The sequence below is a fragment of the Sphaeramia orbicularis genome, chromosome 21, assembly GCF_902148855.1.
Source record: "Sphaeramia orbicularis chromosome 21, fSphaOr1.1, whole genome shotgun sequence".
Lineage (NCBI taxonomy): Eukaryota > Metazoa > Chordata > Actinopteri > Kurtiformes > Apogonidae > Sphaeramia > Sphaeramia orbicularis.
In genome coordinates this window covers 52289706-52308308 of record NC_043977.1, presented here as the reverse complement: position 1 = coordinate 52308308, position 18603 = coordinate 52289706, and the positions used below count along the sequence as shown (strand labels likewise).

The window sequence follows — 18603 nt, the reverse complement described above, 5'->3', positions numbered from 1 at the left end:
TAGTACACTAACTATTTTAAATAAAAGATGAGTAAATTGTGATTTGGATGTACTTTGATGTGCTTTGATTCTACCTTGTAAGATCCTCATATGATCATTTATCCAACTTGTTCAGCCCAAGGTGATGTTGTATTGGGAGCATGGTATTAATAGATTCCAGACTCCAAAATGGAGCTTGTAGATTTGTAAAGAAATCTGCTCATTGGTGCCAAAGCTAAAAAAAAAAGTTTTTTGTCCTCAATTCACAACAAGTTGTGCAGCCCATTACTCAAGCAGACTTGGGCTGCTCAGACTGTACAGATTTTAATATCTAATCTGATTATTTTGAACATATTAAACCTCCATGTTAAAATCTTTGGAATTGGGCTGCCAGGGATTTTTTTTGCAGTACTGTGGGTGGCCACTAGTGGAAATGGCATGAGGTCTGAGTGACAGTCCCCCACCGATACATCTATAGCTGGGAGGTTGTCATGTAGCATTGGTGCTGTCATTAATGTTATATTTCTGTTGCACTAAGTGAACTTGTGAAATACAGTAAGCCTTTTCTTTTTCACTATTTTTAATCCAACAGAAGGTGGAAAATGTCTCTGATGAATTGCAAACATCAAACAAATGTGGTACAAGTAGTGAATATAGATAATGTCATTCTGTACATTTCTCTACATGTTCTAGACCAGGGGTGTCAAACTCATTTTATCTACCCAGTATGATCTGAAATGGGCCGGACCAGTAAAAATATAACATATTAATATAAAAATAATGTCAATTATGAAATCTTTTATTAGTTTTAATGTGAAAAAAGTTTAATTACATGATGAAAATGTTTACATCTACACCTAATCCTTTAAAAAGTTGTGAATAACGTACAAAAACTGAAATTTATTAAGAAAAATAAGTGCAATTTTAACAATATTCTGCCTCAGATTATCATTTACACCTATGCATTACAATGTACACATCACAGTGGATCTACAAATACACATTAAAATTACACTCACACTCTCTTAATACATTTAAGGTTAGTTGTATTTTTTGTGAACAGGTAGTTTGTAAATGTAAACATTTTCATGTAATTTAGCTTTTTTTTTTTTTTTTTTTTTACACTAAAACAAACAGAAGAATTTGGAGTTGTGAATATTTATACTTATTATGATATAATCTTACTGTTCTGACCCACTTGAAATAGATTTGGGCTGAATGTGGAACCTGAACTAAAATGATTGTTAACATCTTCAGTGTAACTTTAGCATTTCACAAATGCATCCCATGGGCCGCAGTGGACCCTTTGGCAGGCCGGTTATGACCCATGGACCGTATGTTTGACACCCGTGTTCTAGACAATTCAACCAACCATCATATTTTGCCACCCTATGTTCTTAAAATCCTCATTTTTGTACATTATTAGGCCCGAGCCAAGTAAAGCCGGCGCAGGGCCTATTGAGTCTGCAGTGGGCGCATGGGGACAAAATCGCCAGTGACGCGGTCGCCTTTCGCCACTGTCGCCACTCTCACACATTTTCACATTCACGGCACTGAGACCTTTCCGACGATGTATATGACATGTGCACAAATCGCATATTTACACCTGCTCAGAATGAATGGGAGTCAATGGAACACGCACACTCGGGGTTAGTCACGTGGGTGTAAGTGCACGACACGTGACATCTGACCCCACACACATGTGGGGGACCTCGAGAACTTTCAAAAAAGGGCAAATACGTGGTTGCCATAGAAACGGCTATATTGTTCTTGCTCAGATTATTATTATTTTTATTTATTTATTTATTTTTTTCTTTCTCCTGCGCTTTGAGCTCAATTTTGACCCCCTGAACATTTATGAAAACTCACCAAATTTTGCACAAAATTCAGAAATGTGCAAAATTGAATTTACATATAGGTTTCGGAGATGTCGGTAAAGAAATGTTGCTGCAGTGCCCCCTTGAAAAGTGGAAATGCATTACGTCAATGGGAGCATGTCCAACATAAAGTTTGTCGTAGAACCACGAAAATCGGTACACAGATTCATCATGAGGAGACAAACAAAAAATATTATTGTGGCCACGCCCCTAAACCCACCCTTAGTCGGCCATATTGGATTGAAATTTCCAAAATGCTGAGTCAGCGTTTTCGCTGACGTCGTGTTTTAACTATCTCCTACTAAGCTGTTTGGCCAAATGAGCTCAAAATCGGTGTATAGTATCTAGAGAAGTGGGGCATCAAAAGTTAGCCGAATTTTTTGAATCGGCATCACCGTTTTTGTGCGACGAGGTTGAAAACATTGCGAAGTGTTTTCGGGAATTTACCATCACAAAAATTGCTTCAGCTCAGACATACAAACACTGATTTGGCTCAAATTTGACTCAGACGTCTATCTCCCAGGCCTACACCCATTTATTAAAGGAAATTGAAATTTCGCACTATAGCGCCCCTTACAAATGTACATTTACAAAAATGGCATCAGTTCGGACATACGAACACCGATTTGGCTCAAATTTAACTCAGACATCTGTCTCCCAGGCCTACACCTATTTGTCAAAAGAAACTGAAATTTTGCACTACAGCGCCCCCTACAAAAATTTTTAATATTTTTTTATTAAAATTGCTTCAGTTCGGACATACGAACACCGATTTGGCTCAAATTTGACTCAGACATCTATCTCCCAGGCCTACACCCATTTATATGAAAAATTTGAAATTCGGTGCCATAGCGCCCCCTACAATTTTACCTTTACGAAAATTACTTCACGTTAGACATACAAACACCAATTTGGCTTAAATTTGAATCAGTTGTCAATCTCCCAGGCCTACACCCATTTATCAAAAGAAATTGCCACTTCGCTCAGGAGCGCCGCCTACAAATTTACCTTCACGAAAATTGCATTAATTCAGACATACAAACACCGATTTGGCTCAAATTTGACTCAGTGGTACATCTCGCAGGCCTACACCCATTCAAAGGAAGAAATTTAATTTCAGCTGCATAGCGCCCCCTACAGATTTACTTATACAAAAATTCCTTTAGTTCGGACATAAAAACAAAGATCTGTCTCAAATTTGAATCAGTTGTCAATCTCCCAGGCCTACACCCATTCATCAGAAGACATTGAAATTTGGTGCTAGAGCGCCACCTGCTGAACGACGGACATACTTCTACTGGACGTGCCCGTGGCGAGGGCCTTTAGATGCCGCTTGCGGCTTTAATTTGGTTTGACATTTTAAACCAGCTATGGTGCAGCTTTTTGCAAACCTTGCAAAGTTCAGGAATCCATGTCTGGCAGGCAGGTCTTTGCTTATACAGAGACAGCTCTGAGGAGCAGTAGTAGTGTGTTCCCATACATGGTGATGTCCCGTCAGTGTCCATTCACACAAACCAAACCCTCCCTGTTTGAATTAGTGCATTTAGTTAGTGTGCTCAACTCTAATATAATTGATGGTTACATAAATAGAGAGATTTGTAGGTGTATATTGTAGGTATAGTATGACAGATTGGCATTTTACTAATAAAAACAACCTGACTAGATTATTTCTCTTATTTTGTGGGCCTTGTGAAGCAAAACAACTTTTTTGCCAAGAAAAATAATTTTATTTTTTTTGGTTCCATCATATGTGGTTTCATGAGATCTTGGCGTGACACTTTTATATGTAAACCACATGATGATCTGCACCTATTTATATACTGCAGAAGCCTTGGATGAGAACAGGAGTGGCCTGAGCAGCAAACAACTGCTCATTTAAATGGAAAACAAATAGTTGAAGAAGAGCCTTGACACGGACTGTAATGTAAGCGGCCAAAATTGAAGAACACTATCCTCTTATTGTGAAGGAATCTCAGAAAGACTATCTGAAACCAGCTGCGTGGGCAGACAGGGAGATAAACTACTTGGGATTACATCAAATGAATGCCAAACACAAAAATTTTTGTTATGTAGGAATCTGTCTGCTTTTATCTTGATCTTAAGATACTTACAAGTAATAACAAGATCACAGTTTGGTAATGTCAGTGTAATAATACAGGTGTAGTAAAATCTCAAACAGCTTTTATAGAAAAAAGTCTTGACATATGTCTTTAGAGTTGGCGCACATACAGCAAGCTCTTTTTAGTTCTATAATTGTGTGCATATGGGGGCAAATTAGAGAAAGACATAATCAGTGTAAGTCTGTTAATTTTAAAGACACTACTGCTCTGTTATCCTCAGCCAAACACATGGGGAAATCCCTTCTAAGACTCCTCCTCCCATGGTTTGGCATTCATCAGTTGGACATCAGTTAGTTTTTGCCAACAGGAAGACATGTGAGCAGTAGCTTGGGAATCATTTGTTAGTGATGAATAGGCAAACAAAGTTAGGTCTGATCACTTTAATGTAATATGTTGTACTTCAAATAAATTGGATGATCATGTATCATTTTATTAAAAAAAGAGAAAATGAGAAATGATGTAGCTCCATAAGCTTCAGAGACTGAACATGCATTACTGGTTATTGAAATGTCGTAATCCGTAAAATTTACAGTGGACTGACATAAGCTGACCATCAGAGTATGGTATATTATGATGGCATACAGTCCACTAAACCACCACTTTTCCCATACTGAAGGGACCTTTATACTACTGTGCCATATAGTTTTCAATGTATTAAGAAAACAAGAGAGAAAAACATGTAAAACTCTTAATTATAAAGTAAAACCATGATGTGAAGCAGTGCTTAGTGGTTAGTGTAAATGAGTAATGGTGAGAACCCTTTCAAAGTGTGGAACAAATGTAACCCTCGGCCAAGATGTTGCTGTATTTATGTGGAAAAAGCAAAAGCTCTAAAATCTTGACTGTCTTGAAAAGTCAAAGGATCAACACAACAAGGGTGTGTTAACCTGGAACCAAGGTTAGCGTCAGAGTTTTTTGCTCTCTTTATAAAATTGACCAAATCCCTGAGCTTTTCCAAGGAATGGACCAAATCTGTTTATGGTTTAAGTGTTGGCAGACAAAATCTCAAGCAAGTTTGCCAAAATATGTCATATGTATTAATATACTGTATACTGATGTTTTGCAACAGAAAAAAACAGGCCAAAATTTGTCCACTGACAATCAACAGTAAATTATTCTGACTTTTAACTGTCCTGAAACCTCTTACTGAGGTGTTTATGAGGGAGCTCAGCCACTTCCCCCATGGATAATTGTTCCTGCACATTTAAATTCCGTGGCTTTTGAGCATGGACCTTGTTCTTGAATTCCTGCCAAAGATTCTCAATGGGATTAAGATTTGGGATTTGAGAGAGCCACTCATTGGGTGAGGGAATAAAAGAGTACAAATGGGTATGTTTGCATTGACGGTCTTGTATATTTCCATCTCTACACAGAAAATATAACATATACAGTATGTACAAATAATAATAACAGATGCTGGGCCCGGTTTGGGGTGGGGGGGCGTACATTGAAAGTGAAACTGAAGACACTTTACTAATTCCTCTTTTGACGCATTTCTACTACATGGAACCAGTTCGACTTACTGCCGGTGCATGTTGGACTCCGGCAGGGCTGCCCTTTGTCACCGGTTCTGTTCATAATTTTTATGGACAGAATTTCTAGGCGCAGCCAAGGGCCGGAGGGGGTCCGGTTTGGGGACCACAGGATTTCATCTCTGCTTTTTGCGGATGATATTGTCCTGTTGGCCTCATCGAACCTGGACCTTCAGCGTGCACTGGGGTGGTTTGCAGCCGAGTGTGAAGCGAGCGGGATGAGGATCAGCACCTCCAAATCCGAGGCCATGGTTCTCGACCGGAAAAAGGTGGTTTGCCCTCTCCGGGTCGGTGGGGAGTCTTTGCCCCAAGTGGAGGAGTTTAAGTATCTCGGGGTCTTGTTCACGAGTGAGGGAAGGATGGAGCGTGAGATTGACAGACGGATCGGTGCAGCGTCTGCAGTGATGCGGTCGCTGTACCGGTCGGTTGTGGTAAAGAAGGAGCTGAGCCGAGAGGCGAAGCTCTCGATTTACCGGTCAATCTACGTTCCTACCCTCACCTATGGTCATGAGCTTTGGGTCATGACCGAAAGGACAAGATCCCGGATACAAGCGGTCGAAATGAGTTTCCTCCGTCGGGTGGCTGGGCGCACCCTTAGGGATAGGGTGAGGAGCTCAGTCACCAGGGAGGAGCTCAGAGTAGAGCCGCTGCTCCTCCGCGTCGAGAGGGGCCAGCTGAGGTGGCTCGGGCATCTGTTTCGGATGCCTCCTGGACGCCTCCCTGGGGAGATGTTCCGGGCATGTCCCACCGGGAGGAGACCTCGGGGAAGACCCAGGACACGTTGGAGAGACTATGTCTCTCGGCTGGCCTGGGAACGCCTCGGGATCCCCCCGGAAGAGCTGGAGGAGGAGTCTGAGGAGAGGGAAGTCTGGGCATCCCTGCTTAGACTGTTACCCCCGCGACCCGGCCCCGGATAAGCGGAAGAGAATGGATGGATGGATGGATGGAACCAGTTCGACTCGGCCCGTCTCCCATTGTTGTGCACCTCATTTCTTTTCGCCTACCTTCGGAAACTTGTATTTTAGGGGATATGACATTTGTTGCCCACACCGGAACTGGAACTGGGCCCGGATGACGTCCTGGTATTCACATTGCCGCTAGATTCACAAGCTAAGTAGCGTATCAAATTAACATGCTGTGTGGACAAATGTTTGACCATATTAGAGGGATTCCACCCTTTTGAAGAAATGGAAGCTTCGCAAGTGTTACAAGTGGACCTGGCGTCATCTTTTGAGACCGTTTCTGCCTCAACACCATGTTGGCTACATTCTGACCAAAACAATGCAGTGTTCGTGTGACGTCATCGGCATGCACAACCAAGGCGGAATCAATAAGCAGAATTGTTAAGCAGGCAGGAAAACGATTCCAAAGAATTGAGCTACTGGGATCCGGTTCTCAAAAAGAACCGGTTCTCGATTCCCATTCCTAACGAAACATCACTCGTGGTAAATAAATTCTTTGGGAGCTCACAGGTTGTGTGGACCTTATTTCATTTTTTCATTGAATTTTTTGGGATCCTGCACATCTTTCATCTTCTGGATGTGTGTGTCGATTACCTCTCTCAATGTAAGTGAAACCATATCAGATGTAGTTGTTGTCATACCTGAGTTTCTCCATGATTTGAATTGAAACTTTTGGGTCGTCTTTTATGCTGTGAAATGTCTGGTGTTAATAATCATTACAGTGCATTACTGCCACCTACTGTTGGGGAGTATGAATGGGCAGCGCTCAGCTCCATAAAAAATATAGCACAGGACTGGTTTCTCAAAATTATTTTTTGCCCAGACAAAGGCCTGCGACCCATTGAAAATGGGTTTGTGACCCACTTTTGGGTCGCGACCCACTAGTTGAGAATCACTGGTTTAGATGATATTACTACGACTAACAGACCAGCCCAGCTTATGTTATATGTAACCCTTATGTTGTGATACAGACTATGACTTTTACATGGTGTAACATCTTTATGTTTCATTTGTCAGCCCTTTATCTGTGCAGTGCAGTGCAGAAGTACTTTATGTCTACATACAGCTAAGTATGAGCTGAAGTGATGCACTGTTGGACCAGGAGCTGAAACAGGATTTAAGACACTTAAAATTGCCATCTACTCCAGGTAAAAAAACGACTGTGGAAAATGACACTAATCACTGTATTTGATTTAAGTAAATGAATTTAGCCCCTTCTGATCCTTAACTGGTGCCACAAAGACAGAAGTTACAGTAAACAGCAAACAGACTCCACTGCTTTAGTCTGTTTGGACCTGGAAATGACTTTTATTCACTGTGACGTCAGGATTAACAACCGGATATTTTTTATTTGGCAATCGTGAAGACTGTTAGAATCCAAAATGGACCAAGCAGAAGCCTTCACACTGAGGCCCAATCCCATTTCCCCTCTTGGCCCTCCCCCTTACCCCTACCCCGCCATTTTGTGTGTTCATGTGAAAGGGTAGGGGTGCCCCGATTCTCGATGAGTTGGAGGGGAAGGGCTGGGGGGTGGGGGGGTGGGGGGGTGGTGCTGTACAGCCCTCGAAATGGAAATTTTTCAGGATCACACTACATATGGAGGGGTTTGAGAAATTTCCCATAATTCTGTTCAAATCATCAGCAAGGTGGAGGTAAACACAGTAAAAAATAAACGTGCAGCAGTGTGATGAAAGAAACACACAAATGTATGTATTTTCTTCATAAACAACATAATTTATTGATCGTCCATTTAATGCTGTTTCAATGTATTATAGACCACATTTCTGTGGTTTGTGGTTGATAGCCGCAAAAAAGATGTCCAAAGCCCATGGAACAGAGACAGTTACAGCTGCTGACGGCATGGTGAATTCTTTCACAAATTTGTTGCATCTGTTTATAGCGGCATTGATGATTGCTGATGATGTAACAGGTCTCGAAAGGTTCATAGGGGAATGTTTCAACCCTACCCCTTCCAACTCTGTTTCAAGGGGTCATGCCAAGTGCAAGGGTCAAGGGGGAGGGGTAAGGGGGAGGGCCAAAGGGTGAATTGGGATTGGGCCTGAGTCTGGTCAGAATTGTAGGAAACCAGCTGTATGACTATAAATTGCAGGGAGGTGCAGTTTATATCCATTTGTATTCAGTTAATTTCCTGTTTGGGTTCATATACTGAGTCTGATAAAACACAAAGTTGTAGCCAAGACAGTAGACAAAGATACAAACATGAACGTTGCTACACAGAGATTTTGGCAAATCTGCCTGAAGAACTGTAAAATCCCAACTCTTTAAAGTTCAGGCAACCAAGGCTAGTGTTGCCTGTCAAATCAGATATGACATATGGTCACAATCTGCCCTTCTTTTGGTGTTGCATAAATGTCCATGTAAGTGCAATGAAGTTGACCTGTGAACTTTTATGGTACAAAATGCCATCCGTTCATCATTTTCTCATATTATATCTTTATGTGGAATTGTGACATAATTAACAGAATTCACCTCCGAATTCAAGTGCATGTTTTTATCAGATATAATTTAATTTTATCTAAAAATAAAACACCTAAGTGGCCGTAAGAAGTCTCTCTGCGTCTCATGCAAGAAGAAAAACTGAATTGAGCTAATGTGTTTTATAGTGAGCTTTAAATCTACTAATTACCAGTCAAAACTTTGGACATGCCCTCTCATTTAAATGACATGAGATGGACCACAGATGGCCAACAAGTGCTCAACATCACTGGGAACTCCTTTAAGACTTTTGGAAAACATTTTAGATGACTACCTGATGAAGCTCATCAAGAGAATACTAAGAATGTGCAAAGCAGTAGTAAATGCAAAATGTGGCTATTCTGAAGAATCTAAAATATAAAACATGCTTTGAGTTACGTCACACTTTTTTTTTAAACTTCAAAATTCCATATGTGTTCATTCATAGTTTTGATGCCTTCAGTGAGGATCTACAATATAAATAGTCATGAAAATAAAGAAAAACCAGGTGAGTCCAAACTTTTGACTGGTAGTGTACTTGCTGCAGAATGAACTTTTGCCATGAAGGGAAATAAGCTCAGAAATTTTTGTTTTTAATGAATGGGATAAACAACTGCAACAGAACTGGTGACCAATGAAAGCAGAATATATGATTAATGGAGCGAACTAACCTCCGGAATAACAACATAAGATCCAAAGTTTCAACCGTACTATAGTAAAACTTATCTGGAATATGACAGAAGTCCCTACAAATGTGGTATGGAGTCCAGTTTTGGTTTAAATTTTGATTTAAAAGCAGCGGGTGTTTTATACTGTGATATACTTAGATGGTATATCCACAAAACAACAGAAATGTCTAACAGGAGTGCCTACATAACCTACCCAAGTCTGTCCTCCTCTTTCTTCCTCAGGTCAAAATCCCGCTGGATGACGCCCCATACATGCTTGGCCTCCTCATCTGTGAGCTTTGAGAGATCGAGCTTCTTGCCTGTGGTGGTGCCAGGCATTGTGATTTTGTTGCCTGAATGCCGGGCAGGCTGCCTGGGCTTGGGCTGCAGTGGGGTAAAAAAAAAAAAGGTTATTAGCAAATGAGGCAAAGTCCACTTAATAGTCACAATAAATAGTGTAAATACCTGGAAAAGGCAAAAATGGGTCATTTAGAATGAGGTCACATTCATTTTTACTCTTAATCATCCATCTGTATTGCCTGCCACTCATTTCATGGAGCCATGAGCAGCTTCTCATTGCATGACATCAGTGTTAATTGGTTTTTCAAGGACGGTCATGGCATCAGAAATGTTTTAACACAGATTTTCTGCTTGGAGTTTGCATATGAATGTTTCCAGTCTCTTTGAAGTAACACTATTTAGGCCACCAGGGCAGTTAAAAGTTTACATGAACACCTCAGTGATTTACTACTTCTATACTTCATTTTGGTATAAGAAATTGTACACGAAAAAGACGCACTCAAAACTAATCTTGGTTGCTAAAGTGTAATTATAGATCAAACTGACTTACTTATGGACTTGTTATAGACTGATTTATGGACTAATGCTGCCTTCACATACTGTGGGAATTATGGTAAATACTAGTTACGAACTCAAAAATTGCACATGAACGTCATCACATAATATTTTCCACTGGAAAACTAGGAAAAAATTTTGATATACGAGCTGCTGAGATGAAAATAACCTTTGACCTTTTCAATATGACTGTGAGCAACAAGGAATTCATCACGATAAACAGTACTTTTCTTAATGTTCTGCTGGTGTTAGCTACTGATTTTGCACATTTACACAATTTGCATAAAACAATAAAAGCAGAATTAACATGTCCAAAACCCAAGTAGCAGGTCACAATAAATTGTGTGTCAGCCATTTTTCAACAAACGCACTTGAACACAACACATTGGTAATTTCAAATTCACAAGTAGAAAGGAGCACTACTTACTGACTTTATGATGCAGATTACCACTGATGAAAAAAGATGTGGAAAAAAGCTTTGGTTTTCACTAATTAATGACAAAAACATATCTGTTTTTTTAGCATCTAAACCAGAGGTGGGCAGTCCTGGTCCTCAAGGGCCAGTATCCTGCATGTTTTAGATGTTTCCCTCTTCCAGCACAACTGACGGTCATTATCAGGGTTCTGCAGAGCTTGATGATAGGCTTATCATGTGAAGCAGGGGTGTTGGAAGAGGGAAACATCTAAAACATGCAGGATACCGGCCCTGGAGGACCAGGATTGCGCATCCCTGATCAAAACTCTCCACTTGGTTTGTAAATTAGAGAACTTTTTTGCTTTAGGTAGCTGACAGTGAGTTGGTTAGAATTCGTGCTAAGAACCACAGTGAAACAAAAAAGTACAGCTGCGTTTGTAAAACAAAAACATCAAGCTGAAATACGCTAAAATGATTCTGGCTGCATTGGTTTATCATGAGAGACAACCCCTATTACATTAAACAGTTTAAAGTCAAACAATGTAGAATTATTACTGATATCAGAATTGTGGCTTTATCAGTATTTATGGGTTTTAAGTGGAACAACTTGTTCTATTTTACTGTTTATCTTTTTATTTAATCTGCAGCCATGGGGAGAGCTAAAGTTAGATGCTAAAATAGGCAGAGTTGGCAAAGACAAATTCTGTGGTTAAAGAATCCAACTCTGGGATATGGACAGTCCATCTTCTCTTCTTTAGACGGAATATCATAACAAACTGTAATTTTGCTACTGAGAAGTGATAGGATAAAACATACTCAATTCAGAGAAGCAATTGAGTAAAAGCCAGTGCAGTCCATTTTTGGTAAAGCCAGTGCCTTGTCTTATCATCGCAGCATCTCCTACTGTAAATCCTACCTCTGAGACAGGTCTAAAGCTCACAATTTCTGTCTTGAAACTCCGGCTGTTTTCTTCAGACAAAACAGACTAGAGTAGTATCGATCAAGGGTCAGTGATTTTACGCATGAGTTTAAATTATTTACTTCAAACCTCGCTGTGTCTCCCCTCCACTCTAGAGTGTTATCTACACACACCTACATGTGCATGCAACCATTTAAGTACATATAAACACAGTCAACAAGAGTCTCAGAGAGGAGCAAAGGAATGCTCAGGAACATCACATAATTATCTTGTTTTTCACAGGCCACGTCAAAACCCCAAATAATTCAGTATCCTAATCTAATTTCTTTTTCTGCAAGCCGGCAGGAACGTTAAAAACAAATGGTGAGGTTTGTTGGAGAAACAGCACAAAACACAGTCACACTTAGAATCGGTTCTAATCGGAGAAGAACAGTGTTCATCCATTAAAAAGGATTTCAGACAACTTACATTTGAAACAGCTGAGCACTACTGTACATAAACTCTATACATATTTACTTAGTGGGTGTGAGCACATTGGTATCTGACTGCACAAAGAAACACGAAGAAAACAAACATTGTTAAAGTCCATTATGATATTCCTTACAGTGTATATTACCTGGTTAATGAAATCTAAATTGTGTAGCATGTGGTCAATTAAGTATTTTCTGAGTTAAATTTGTATTAGTGTACAGGATACAACAGGTGAAAAAGCAAAGTACTCCTGGTATTTGCAGAAGGAACATTTGGTTTTAAAGCATGAGGAGGGCTATGCAATTTTTAAATAGTTTCATCAGCAAAGAGAAATACAAATGCCTGCTGTACAATCTTATTCGGCTAAAAATTACTGTACACAGTTATATGAGACACACATGAAAGAGGTAACCTAACCCACAGGTCAGCAGTGCAATGACAGATCTGAATGGCATTTGCTCAATAGTTGATATATACATCAAATTTGTCAATGAATTCAAGGTAAAAACAACAACAAAAAACCTTTCAGAGACCAGATTTGTCCAGTAAAATTAGCCAAATAGCTGTTGGTTAAAGGGTTTCAATGTTAACACAGATATAAAAACATAAAAACAAAATAACCTTAACTCATAAGGGATACAAACATGTAAGAACATCTATATTTATTTTCTTAACTGAGTAGATTGATAGGGTATTACTGTCATATGTAACTCACCTTCGGTTGTTGACTGAGCAGCCTGAGGGCAGTCTTTCCTCTGGAAGCAGACCAGGCTGACTGCAGGGCAAACTAAGTATCAGACAGCAATGCTAATCACATGTCTAGTTAACCAGGAGGAAGAAAAGCACGGAGACAAACCTCCCCTCCGCCTTTCTTGACTTTACTTCAAAGGGTCAGGCAATGTTCTTTGCCGCCTCTGTGCCACTTTGCATTTACATACATACTGCTGTGTGGAAATGTTGGACTGATGATACATCAATCAGCTGAGAAGCATCAACTTTGTCATTTGGACAGCATCCAAGTGTGAAACAATCATGAGGTTATGTAGAGGCCAGTCGGCTTAAGTCCACAGTCACATGTTAGGAATCTTATACTGTAGGAAAATGAGGAGATGCATGACTGACCGCAGATTAAAACTGGACAGACACTATGATGTCACCCATTGGTTTCTGGATTAATGATTTAATACTTCATATTTGGCATTTTGGAGATCTTGTTTTTTATGAGGCAGAAGTGCCCATATTTGGACAAGTCTATGGAGTTGGGGAAGTGTGTATGTGTAAGCTAAGGTAAGCTAATGCTAGCTAATATAACCTAATGCCAGACAACTTTACAACTTTACTTTTAGTTAGCTTTACTTAAAGGAGTGATATTTGCTTTTTTTTTTTTTAAATGGAATTATGCATTTTAAAACATTTCGCTGTGATCTACATGAACTGTAAATGTTATACTTGGGTCTGAATTTTTCATTAATTCAACTCCACAGGTCCATCTTCAACCGTATTTCTAAGTAATGACTCCAGAAAGGTCATTTTGAGCGCTGGCCCTTTAAATGCACATGAGCCACTTCAGGCCCCACCCCCTCCAGGTTGTTGGCTGTACTGCTCTGTCCCATTCAACCAACAACTGAACATTTTTGGTAATCGGGTCTAAATTTGGACATATTTTCAGTATGGACAAAAAAAACGCTGTTGCTGATAATCAATTGTGTTGTACTCTGAGAAATGTTGGTCGGAAGTCTTGACCTAATCTGACATATGTGACGTAAGTAGTTGTAGACATAACAAATTAAGGAGGAATTAAAACGGGTTGTAGAAATCCACTCATTTTTTGCCAAAATGAATATAAATATAGCTTTGCAGCATGTGGAGGGTTCAAATTCAAACTTTTTGAACTATTAGGGTCCAAATACACAAATAAATGAACCTAAGACTAATAAAAGTGAGTTTAGCAAAATATGACCCCTTTAAAACAACGACACTGACCAACATTGCCATGTAACACACCACCAAATCATTTCACCTTAATAAAATACATCTTAATAAATTTTAACATATCCAGTTGTGTTTTTCTAACAATGTCAACTTCAACACTGTATACTAGACCAATTACCATTAGCTTATTCCCATGTTATTCTCCACATAGCCTACACAATATATCTGCACTAACATGCAACACACTTCTGTGTAAATACCCAGTAGAATCCCAGCCTCATTGTCAGGTGGTAAAATGTAACCTTGGTAACCACCAGTCCATCGTCCAGCATCTGTGTAATATGGACTGTACTGGCATGTGTGTAATATTACAGACTTTTCTGGCATCTAAAATACTACTTTCTCAACTGGCAGCTTTGTAACAATACAAACTGTACCAACAACTGTGTGATGATACAAACTATCAGATACTGGACTCTGTTCATCTTCTGTCATTGTCTGTTGTTGCCACGATAGCATTGGTGGTCCAGAGCTTGCATATTGTAATACGTACCGGACAGTAGCATGCAATTAATGCTGGTTTCATGCTGCACTGTCAGTCATACTGTTTTAGCCTACTAATTATCAAGTCAGAATGGAATTTCAGCCACTGCCCGATTAATGCAGCACTAAATTAATGCTAACTCTTCCTCATGTAGCCAAGTTATATTAACAAGTGAGGTATAGGTTGACATTTTGGCCTTTGCCACTGTGATATTTTTGGAAAGGGTAGTCACTATATATGCATAAGATTTACTGAAATTACTGACCACACTGGCATGTTAAATGCCAACAAATATTTCAATTATTTGATAAATTTTAAACCCTACATTTGCCACCCATTAGTCCTGGCTGGCCTAAACAACAGGCTAGCTAACAGATATAAATAAATGTTAACATTAGGTAGTGTATTCATGATGGAACCATTTTTGACCATACATACAGTAAAGCTGACTGACAGGACAAAATAAAAACACATTAATCACTAAATGGAAGCTCAGAAAGTCGTCACATTTAAGTAACTTTGTAACAACAGATTACATTTCATTTATCTGATATCGTCACCACTCACATCTTTCAAGTGAAAACTAAAAGTTTATTGTCAGGCCAATAGCAAATGAATGCAAAATATTTTATCCCAGTCAATAATTGACTCAGTGTTGGTTTAAGACTACTGGGTGGCAGAATGTACTTGTAAGACCGGTATTTGCACAGGGTGGGTCGGCTTTAGTTCAGTGTAGTCAGGTACCACAAATGAAGCCAAACATTTAGCACTTGAAATTACAGCACAGAAGACACATTTCCATGTGATTATGGCAGTCTTTCAAATAAGATCTGAAAGTATTGCTGGACTGAGATAGTCATCACAAAGGAAACTCTGCATAGACTATGACAGAAGTGTACACTTACACACTGATATAAAATTAAATGAGTGTAATTGAATGTGAAAATGAAAACAGATGAACAGAGAAGATATTTCTGCTCTTATTTATCTCAATTCGACTCATAAACAAAAGGATTTGCTCCCATTTCCTCTCTTGGTGGTTTATGTTTTTCAAGAGGTTGATTTGAGCCATGTGACCTATCCAGCAATTTTCTTGTTTGCTCAACCACCACACTCTGTCATCTTCATGTAGATAAAATAAACATGACTATAATCTGTGGAAGGGTTTAGTCATGGAGTTTTTTTCCCCCTCATACAATTTACATTTATTACATTTAGGTGGAAAATACAGAATATGCAGTAGTGTTTTGTTTGCTTTATTAAGCCTGAGCTTAGAGGAACATATAGATCTGTCTGGTGATTCTTGTGTCTTGGTGGGCTTTTCACCGTAAATCCTGTGAAATCATAGACTGTAGGCAAGAAGAGAGGAGCCAAAGTAACATCTCCAATTCATCCTGAAGTCAGGAGTTTGTAATTTGGCTGACCCCTCAGTGGTAAAGGCAGCTGTTTGGACATTTGGATGAGAGGGTGAAGCTCAGGGGGTGCAAGGGGTGAGGTAATGCTAAACACTAACTTAATGAAAGGGTAAACCACTTATCATACTCACAAAAATCAGTGGATGATTTTATTCATTTATAACAACTACAGTGGTGCTGTTTGTCCTAAAAGATTTGATTGTTTGAACAGAGGCTTTGAAAATCAGATTAAGCAGGTTAATAAACTGTCAATCGATACCTAACATGGGATCAAAGCCTTGAATTAGCCCTTTGGTTTTATTAGTGGAGGAACAGTTTACCAATGGGCCTCCAGAGGACTTATTAGAGCGTCCAAATAGAATAGATGAGACTAAAATTACTCCTGGAGAAAAAAGGAAATAACAAAGTACTGATTTAGTATTTTTCAGTAAGGTTCAATGTCATTCAATGCAAGTGAAGCCTTTTATATTCAGCACCTAGTGGCCATCGATGGTATTACAGTAATATTGGCTTCTTTTCAGGCCCAGATTCTTGCCCCTTAGAGGTAATGTGATAATGGAACATGAACCTCTGTAAATATAAATGTCTCATTCTAAGGTAAGGGAAATGTTGGACTGATGATACATCAATCAGCTGAGAAGCATCAATTTTGTCATTTGGACAGCATCCAAGTGAGAAACAGCCATGAGGTTTTGTAGAGGCCAGGTGGCTTAAGTCAGGAATCCTGTTTTGTGGGAAGAGGAGGGGATGCATGACCGACTGCTGATAAAAACCGGACAGACACTCTATGATGTCATCTGTTGGCTTGTGTGATTTGAAACTTCATATTTGGCATTTAGGACATCTTGTTCATCTGGAGACAAGTGAAGCCTTTTAGATTCAGCACCTAGTGGCCATCGATGGCATTACACTGTAACATTGGCTTCTTTTCAAGCCCAGATTCTTGCCCCTTAGAGTGAAGACACACCAACCCGACTGCTGATCGTCACCAGAAAAGGTAGCCCGACTGATGAGTTGACTCCCATCTCTCTGACACAGTCAAAAAAAAAAAATGAAGGACACACCAAATCAACTACCAACTTGAGCGTACGTTCTGCACTTGGCGAGACGTAAGACCGGAAAAGGACAGGACATCTCTCTAGACCAAAACACAGAGGTCACTGTTGTCAGTTATTGTTGTCAGTAGAGGGTGTTAAGTAGTCAATAAGAGTTGAAGTTGTTGTACTTGTTGAATGGATGGCTAGTAATGAGAAGATACTGGCGTTGTCAGCTCTTGGGCTTCTCCTCGTGGAGGAAGAAAGATGTCACAGGGGAAAACTAAGGAGAAATCGCACTATACTAACAACGCTAACAGTGTTCACTTCATGGAATGAATGAAGTCCACTGGCAATACTGACTGACACTCATTCAGATACGATATGAGCAGTGAATGGCCTATTACAGAAGACAATAATAGTGTGAAGTACCTTGACATAGCTGTATTCACATATAAACTTCTCATTCACTGATTCACTAGTCAAGGGCTATCCCTCCACGAATCAGATTGGTCCGACTGAACGACGGGTAGTACATGTTGAATCGGCTGAAAAGACTGGTGACAGCATTAACGATGGCCAGTCGCTCAGAACACACCGAGCAGACTCATGTCACCAACCTCGCCCGATTGCCCGATGACATCTGACCGCCAAAAATCGGGTTGGTGTGTCTTCGCATTTAGAGGTCACGTGATAATGCAACATGACCCTCTGTCGATATTAATGTGTCATTCTAAGTAGGGATGCACTGATACCACTTTTTTCCAGACCGAGTACGAGTACTTACATTTGAGTACTTAATACTTAATAATCTCATTCCAGTTCTTCGTTCCTTTTGTAAATGTGCTTTATTGTCGTTGTCATTAGTCTGACTGGAAAAAAAAGTGTTGCTACTGACATTTAATGTGTTGGAATGAGCGTTTCTCAATTAATCCACCAGGGGGCGCCGCTCTTAATCAACCATACTGGACAAATACCACGAAGAAGAGTAAAGTTTTTTGAGAAGAAGAACAAGAACAAGAGAGTCAGTAATAACAAACATGGAGACAACAGAGGTAACACTAATGTGATACTAATATTGCAGCGTTTTCACTGGTAAGGTTTAACAGCTTAGCTTCCGCAGGTAGAGAAAAGAGAAATGAGTGATAAGTTTCATTTTCACTTCTGTTGGCGGCGGTCTGCACCGCTCCGTACACCCGCTGGTATTCTCATTCTGTTTACACATCCGCGAGCACCTGGTAAACAGATGGAATGTACGCAGAGGGCGGACAGAACGCTGCGTCTGTATCTGTCTGTGTCTTTAACGTTACTTGCAGTCAGCATTACTTTTATCACCGTCATTTATTTGGTTAAATCTCCACACTCTTCACACTCCCCACACATTATTCCTCCTCCTCATACCTGC

General features: G+C 39.8%; 1 protein-coding gene across 3 annotated transcripts in view; it reads right to left on the bottom strand.

Annotated features, from left to right (window-relative positions):
* The window catches only part of LOC115412653 (melanophilin-like), a 64800-nt gene extending 51711 nt beyond the window's left edge, over window positions 1–13089 (bottom strand). For all 3 annotated transcript variants that reach the window (XM_030125269.1, XM_030125270.1, XM_030125271.1), the window contains exons 1-2: window positions 12989–13089; window positions 9828–9997 (exon numbers count right to left, since the gene is read on the bottom strand). In XM_030125269.1, coding sequence (XP_029981129.1) covers window positions 9828–9952 — 125 coding nt within the window. In that variant the 5' untranslated portion in view covers window positions 9953–9997; window positions 12989–13089. The remainder of the gene's footprint in view (window positions 1–9827; window positions 9998–12988) is intronic.
* Window positions 13090–18603: the final 5514 nt, after the last annotated feature.